This window comes from Benincasa hispida, chromosome 1, assembly GCF_027475165.1.
Source record: "Benincasa hispida cultivar pf3 chromosome 1, pf3_genome.v1.1, whole genome shotgun sequence".
NCBI classification, from domain to species: Eukaryota; Viridiplantae; Streptophyta; class Magnoliopsida; order Cucurbitales; family Cucurbitaceae; genus Benincasa; species Benincasa hispida.
In genome coordinates, this window is record NC_143478.1 from 6,489,953 (window position 1) to 6,498,166 (window position 8,214).

An 8,214-nucleotide genomic window follows, 5' to 3' on the forward strand; every position below is an offset into this window, starting at 1 on the left:
ATGAATAAATACAAATTTATGCAAAAACTCTAAAAATAAATATGATGATCACACATGCAATGTCAAGATAATTTTTTTTTTTTTTTTTTTTTATAATCATGACAAATCTCATCAAATACAAATTTTTAGATCATCTATACAAAAATCTAGAAAGAATCTAAATTATGTAAACTTTATGAACTTCAAACACTCTTCAACCAAATTAAGCATTCAAACCATAACACATACACTACAAACCCATGACCCACCTGTTATAAACCTTCCTTCAATCTTGAATTTTTTTTTTTCAGATCAACAATTGCATAAGTTAAGATCAAATCATTAACATTTAAAATGATAATCAAGGATTTAATCCACTAAACTATGCTCGAATTGTCTTATATCTTTATTTCCAACCTACATAGAATCAATTCAACTAGGCCCACTAGCTATAATAATAATAATAATAGGAGACAACAAAAAAACCATATGATATGTGTGATTTTGTATGTGCAAAACTACATAACTAATCAACTTATGTTTTTTCTATTATACACCACACACTTCACTAGACCCACTCAAGATCTCGCACAATCCCAAATCCTCCATTTTTTCCATGTTACAAATCTCTCCAAGTTGTTTTTTTCTTAAAACAATAAAATAAAATAAACAAATTACTTATAAAAAAAATGAAATGAAAAAAAAAAAAGAAAAAGAAAAAGGAAGCATCCTAGTTAGTTTCTTCTGTAACTCAAAATCTCTCTGCCCCCTTTTGTCTTTTTCCTTCTCAATCTTTCTTCAGCCATGGCTGAACCACTGACACTCTTCACAATAATCCTTAATTAATTCTTCAAAATTTTCAACTCCATCTTCGAAATTGCCTCTCACTTTCCCGTTTCCATCCATTTATATACATTCATCACTTCCACTCTTTTCACTCACTTCAATTTCCATGCAATTTTTATTTTATTTGATTTTGTGCTCTGTTTTTCTCAATTCCTCTGTTCTTCAAGCTGCTTCAATGGCGGCTACTCTGTCGTTTCCCCCTTTTCCTTTGGATCGACAAGGATCCACCAGAATGCTCAAGGATTTTCTTCAGGAAACCAATGCAAATGGAATCACATCTTCTAAATTCAAACCGGCGTCGTTTAAAGCTCTGGCTATCCATGCCGTCGTCGCCGCCGTGAAGAGGATCTCGTTTCCGTCTATGAAATCGCCAAAGATTTTCCCTCGAAGTCTTTCGCGGAGGCTGTTGCGGAAAACAGAGAGAAATGAGAGAGAAATCGGAGGCGATTTCGTTGTTAAGATTAAGGACATCATTCGGTGGAAATCGTTTAGGGATTTGGTCGACGAGACAGCGGCGGCTCCATCGCTTGATTTCGCCGATTCGCCGGATCGTTACACGGCCGCCGCTACGACTACGACGACGACGACGACAACTGGCAGTTATAGTTCGAGCTGGTGCGAGAGCGATTTCATGGCGGAGGATTTGCCGTCGCCGTCGTGGAGAGATTGGTCCGAGGACGGTGGCGACGGCGCAGTAGGAAAAATGCATTTCCCATGTGTCGGTGAGGATTCGATGGAAACGACAGTGGCTTTCGCAGAAAACGACAAAAAGGTGAGCAATAATTCAGTACTTCGCACCTTTGGTGGGATTTGTCGTTGTCTAATTTTGCATCACTATTTGCCACCCTAGGATCCGTTTTACATGGTTGAGATTTATAAGAGTGATTGTGAACCGTTGGATCAAATCGGATCTCTTATAACAAAACTAGATTCGTCCATGAAGTACAAAATGGCACTGAGATTAGATATTTACAAATTGGGGGTTTTTTAAATAATAATAATAAAAAATTATATTACTTTCATATATATACATATATTTTTAATTAAACTTAGTATATATGTATATTAATATAACTGATCAACTTGTCAAAAATGGTCAAAAGAATATTTTATATTTGACTTATTTTCTCGATTTTTATCTTTAGATTTTTTTTTTTTTTTTTTTTACCTTTAAAAAGACAAAAAAAACTTAAAATGAATATTAAACTCATTTTTAAAGCTTCAATTGCCCTTTAGTATTTATTTTATGAACTAAGATAAATGTAATGTAAAATGTTTGTTATTTTTATGTACCATTTTTATTAAATAATTAGATATGTAATTTACAAGTCTCATCTGGTAATTATTTGGTTTTTAAAATTGTATTTATTTTTTTACGATTTTTCATTTATTGCATTCATATTTCTCACGTAGACGTTAAAGTTATAAGCCAATTTCCAAAAAAAAAAAAATTAAAATATATATATTTTTTTTTAACTTTTTCAAGTTTTGCTCATGATTTTGAAAACATAGAAAACACCGTGTGGATGTGATGTTTATAGTCTTAATTTTTAAAAAAAAAAAATTCAAATGCCTCCGATCTCAAAATCATATTTCATTTCCAATCCTCAAAATGTGTATGATTTAGGACCAATATTTTGTGAGATAAAAATTAACAACTTAAAATCGAATTTACAGGTAAATATAAATGCATTATCAAGACGAGACGATAATAAAGAACAAAATGTACTGGACAAAAGTACAAAATGGGTATTAGAAGACGTCGAGGAAGCAATTTCATTACCAAAAAATGGTAGATTGACACAAAGTTATGGTATGGATAGGCTGCTTTTAGAATTTATTCGACGAGAACTCGCATACGTTCGAGATGACGATGAACGAGTGAGAAACGATGACAAAATTAGGAGAAAGAAAGGCAAAGAAGAGGAAGATGGGCAAGATTGGTTTTTGTCTCACAAGGGGAAGGAAACTTATATGAGAGAAATGGAGAGGGAAGGAAAATGGGAGGTGTTTGGTGTTGAGGAGAAAATTGAATTAGGGTTACAATTTGAAGGGGAGATTTTGGGATGTTTGGTTGATGAAATTCTACTTGATACTCTCCAATTATGAATACAAAATTTTTCTTTTATTTTTTTGGATTACTTCAAAATGCAAAATTCAAATATGTTGCTAGAAAAGTTACTTTATTAGTTTCATTTTTTTTTTTTATTCTTTCTAAAATTAAGCTGCCTTATTAATGATCTCTTTTTCCTTTTTTCTTTTTTTAGAAAAAAACAACATAATCTTCAAATAAATAAATAAGGATATTCGCAACCTTAATTATTTTTTCCCAACAATTTTTTAATTGTTTCAAGCTTTACTATATGATTTTTTTAATAGAAGCTTTACTATATGAATTTAAATAATGGAATAGTGGTAATTAATGTGTTGGCTCATTTGATGTTGAGGCTAATGAAATTTCATTTGAGGTTTTTGATAAAATTCAATGTTCATATCTATAAATATAGTTTAAATTTTTCACTATTGATGTCTCTCTTTCTCTCTCTCTCTATGTATGGGAAATGGCTGTCAATTTTAGAATAGTATTTTGCATGCGTGCCTTTCTCATCTATGATTTCGTAAATATGGCAAAACTTTTAAATGTAAATTTTCATTTACTATTTATTCCAAACTTGCCTTCATATTGCTTGCTTTGCTTTCTTCTCTATGTCCAAATCGATGCTTGTGGCTTTCAAGGAAAAAGAAGAAGACAAGATTGTCTCGACCAAGTCTAGGAAGAATCAAGACATTTGTCAAAGTATTTCCTTGAACAGTAGCATTGAAGAAAGAGTAGCGTTGTAAATCAAATGATTGCTTCGTGAAATTTTAAATCACATAATCAAAGCTCAATCCTACAATATTACCAAATAAAAATCTCTTTAATTTCTCCACCAGATAAGAAGAAGAATAAAAATAAGAAGAGGATTGATTCTGGTGGTTGAATCAATGATTAAAATTAGACTTGTTACCTTTATGAAGCAAGTGCTATGATGGAAATCCATCCTAAAACCTGGTATATGATCTCCGTTTGGTTTTAATTTGAGAGCTTCTTCATCCTTTTCCTCATTAAATCCTAATTCCTATATCCCTTTCTTTCTATTTCATCGCAACCAAATTTTGTATATCTTCGAAATATGTCTCCCTTTATAAGATAATTAGTTGTGTGTTTTCTATTCAGTCATTTAAATAAATTATGTCTTTAGGTTTTATTATCCAACATCACGTGTTCTAAATGTCTAAAACTTTAAATTACAATGTTGTTGAATATGTGATCTGCAACATGTCTCTTTAATCACATATATCATTATGTTGTTGATTCTCTTTTGATGATGTACATCAATCACTGTAAAAATATGAGAAATGGGAAGTGAAAAATAGAGTTAAAATGACAAAATGTGTAAAAGTAAAAGAGAAGAAGAACTAAAGTTCAAGTAATCGAAAGTGAAGTAGAAATCAGATAATGATCGGTATAATTAGCAATTAGTATCATATAGTAATCAAATAGCAATCAGATAACAATCTATATCATTAGCAATCGTATAGCAATAAATAGCAATCACATAACAACCAGATAACAATCAAATTCCATACGACCAGTGAATCAATGAGGGTATTTTTTACTTTTCAGTTTCAATGCCTCATTTAAATTGGGTTAGGTTGACGATTTTGCCGTTTATGCAAAATTTAAATTGTGTGGACATGGGCCTAATTTTTATATCTTATTTTGACTTTTAAAGGTCAAGCAAGAAGACCTTAGAAGCAAAGGATTCTTTAAATTGCTTAATTTGCAACAAGCACAAAATATAGCCGTTGTAAGCATGTTGTTCGTAATAGAAGAATATGTAAATTTGCACATGTTTGAACAATCATATTGTGGACATCAAATATATATATTTTTGTTATTTGTTTCATGTGAGTACAATGGTCTATTGTTTTGTAGCTTTTTTGTGTCTTAGTAGATGGTTTTAGCAATAAGTATAAGATAGTAACGATGGATAACAATCATATGGTAATTAGAGAACAATTAGTAGGCAATTAGCTGATAATATAAAAAATGACTAACTATAGCAATTAGATGATAATAAGATATTAACTTGTGATGTAGTTTCTTCTTGACTCAAATCGAATCTCAAATCACTATTTTTTTTTTTTTTTAACTTTCTCTTCTCTCAATTTTTAGATTAACTGTTAGAGAATAAAATGTAATCAAATAATAGTTAGAAACTATTAACTAATTGACAAAAACTTGAATGTAATAACAGTAGAAATTACTAACTAATTGACAAAAATAAGAAGTTAAGCATATGGTAATCAGGAGGCCATCAAATTGGGAAATAAAAGCACGAGTAGATTGTCTAAGCATAAATAATAAAAAATGGCTTATGATTGATATCTGATTTCTATATAATTTGTGTATGATTTCTATCTGGTTGTCATGTGATTGTTATTTGATTGTTATGTGATGTCAATAGATATCAAATATTTTGTGATTTTTGTTTGATTGTCATGTGATTTCTGTTTGATTTTCATGTGGGTCTCATGTGATTGCTATCTGATTGGTATTTTATTACTATTTGATTTTTATCTAATTGTCTTGTGATTTTCATTAGATATTAAGTACTTTGTGAATTCTATTTGATTGCCATGTGTATCATCGGATTGATATAACAATGAAAGATATGCCATATACAAATTTTTTATAATAATTTTTCATTATCGGTGGCTTTACAATTTAGCACATTATCAACAAAAAAAAAACGTGTAATATGAAAGTTTAACATATAGTATAAGATAACAATTTTATACAATATTGTTCAGTATGTTATCAATCAAAAGCATAAAATCTAACTTCAAAGTCTAAAAATATTCCAAAAGAAAAAAAAAAAAAATCTCATTTCCGTTGTAAAATCTTTAAAAGGCAAAACTAGGTGTTTCAATAAAGGTCTTTCATGCCTTTCTTGAAGATTTGTGTTTTTTTTTTTTTTTTTTTTTTTTTTTTTTTTTTTTTTTTTTTTTTTTTTTTTTGTCATTTCCAAATCAACAACCTTGGTGTAGGTTTCAATTTTCTTTTTGGCCGTTCATTCCTCACCACAGGCTTATCTCGTGAAGATTGCCTTGTTCGCATTCAATTCTCAATAACCTAAAATAATAGAGAATGAATAAAAATAAGTATATGATAGTAATCAGATAACAATTGAATAGCAATCATATGGTAAGTAGATAGCAATCATATGATTGAAAATTAGAATTGAGTAATGATGCAAAATAAAAGGTAGTCAGATGGAAATCATAAAACAATATAAAAACTACTATCCATGTGACAAAAAATAGAGGTAATCAGGTGGCAATCCAAAAGCAATCAAATGATAATATCATAAAACTACTAACTATGTGGCAATCATAAAGCAATTAGATGACAATATCATTTATTATCATTTAAGTTATTGAGAACCCTAACCAAAGAAGAGAAAACGAAGGTATGATTTAGGTAACCACATAAATTTAATATATTCCAAGAAAATTCATACAAAAAAAGAAAGTAAAAGAGATAGATTCTTAATTGGGGGAAATATGTAAAACCCTAAGAAAATTCCTAAACACCGCTTTTGTTGGAAATTTTCACAAAATGACCCGAAATCCAAAAACTTTTTTACCAATGACCTCTTCCAAAAACTTTTCTACCATTGATCTTTTGCCCATGCGAAATTCCAAAATTACCCCCAGTTCTAAAAAAGCCTTCAGACCGTTTGGTGAACGCGCGTCTCTACGAATACTTTACAACGATAGGGTCTCCCTTCATTTCGTTCATTTCCTGATCGTTAAGAGAATACTAACCAATCGGATAGAGAATACTAAGCGAGCGTTTAGATATTACCAAGCGATAGGATAGAGATTACTAAGCGATCGTATAGAGAATACTAAGCGATCATTTAGCTAACAGTTACGTGATCGTTTAGACATCTGTTATGCGATCTTTTAGCTAACTGTTACGCCATCGTTTAGATATCTGTTACGCAATCGTTTAGTTTTTATTACGTGGTCGTTTGGCTAGCTATTACGCGATCGTTTAGATATTTGTTATGCGGTCGTTTAGTTATTTTTATGTAACCGTTTAGTTGTTTTTATGCGATAGTTTAGTTGTTTTTAGGCGATCGTTTAGTTTTTGTTATACGATCGTTAAGGTTTTGTTATGCGATCATTTTGATTTTGTTATGCGATCGTTTGGTTAACTGTTACGTGTTCGCTTAGATATCTGTTATGCGATCGTTTAGTTTTTGTTATGCGATCGTTAAGTTTTTGTTATACGATCGTTTAGGTTTTGTTATGCGATCGTTTAGATTTTGTTATGCGATCGTTTAGTTTTAGTTATGCGATCATTTAGATAAATTTGTGCTAAATTTGTAGAATATAATTGGTATTGTACATTTAACTAAGAAAATAAATAACTAAGCAATCGTCCAAATATAAGTAAAATATCATTTAAGATGATGTGCAAGATCGTTTAAGAATATGTAAACGATCGTCTAGAAATAACTAAGCGATCACCTAAAAAAATAACTAAGCAATCGCACACAAATAACTAAGCGATCGTACAGAAAAACTAAACGATCGCCCCAAAAAAATTACATATTGTTTAACTTAGATGGGCCAGTGCCAAGTGTTATCAATGTTTGTCTGCACGTTTTCTTGTTATATCCTCTCTAACCACATCGTATACACCTATGTATTTGTCGTGGCTCCTCTCCAATTGAAGGTATCCTGACGGTTTGACGTCGATCTACACTTGCTACTTTTTGCGGTGGTAAAATTGGTTCAAAATCTCCAAGATCTGATCTTCGAATCCATTCTTGTCTGTGTCCGACTGGGAAGATTGGTTCGGCGTAAGCAGCAAGCACTCACTCAACTGTAAACCATTTTACACATAATGTTTGAACATTAATGTTTCTCAGGGTCGCTACAGATATTGCATGGGAGCACGGGATCTCAAAGCAATTAAACTCCATACAAGTACATGTCTGTGAACAAAGATCAACCAACTCCCTCAAATATCCATCGTCCACATTAATTATATGCATATCCATCAAGGAAACACGATATGTTCTAGACATCGATTCCGATTCCTTAAGAATATTCATTGTGTAATCAGTTACAATGTTTGTGCATGTCATTGCATGTGTACATCGGATATAGAACCAACCTTGTAGCCACTCGCGGATATGCTCTAATAGCTTTGTGATTGGTAGTTCTCACACATATTTCAACACTCCATTGAGGCATTCTACTATATTTGTTGTCATCTTGTCATACCTACAATGGACTTGATAAACCTTTGCCCACTGTTGTAATCCA

At 31.2% G+C, this 8,214-nt stretch overlaps 1 protein-coding gene across 1 annotated transcript; it reads left to right on the plus strand.

Annotated features, from left to right (window-relative positions):
* Positions 1-520: 520 nt before the first annotated feature.
* On the plus strand, positions 521-2,966 carry LOC120072365 (DUF4378 domain protein). Its single transcript, XM_039024843.2, has 2 exons — positions 521-1,597; positions 2,503-2,966. The coding sequence occupies exons 1-2, from the start codon at positions 932-934 to the stop codon at positions 2,932-2,934; spliced, it is 1,098 nt and encodes a 365-aa protein (XP_038880771.1). The 5' UTR covers positions 521-931; the 3' UTR covers positions 2,935-2,966.
* Positions 2,967-8,214: the final 5,248 nt, after the last annotated feature.

Coding starts and splice junctions, on each gene's coding strand:
- LOC120072365 (XM_039024843.2), top strand. CDS start 932: ATGCAATTTTTATTTTATTTGATTTTGTGCTCTGTTTTTCTCAATTCC. Junction 1,598..2,502: donor TCGCAGAAAACGACAAAAAG/GTGAGCAATAAT, acceptor TCGAATTTACAG/GTAAATATAAATGCATTATC.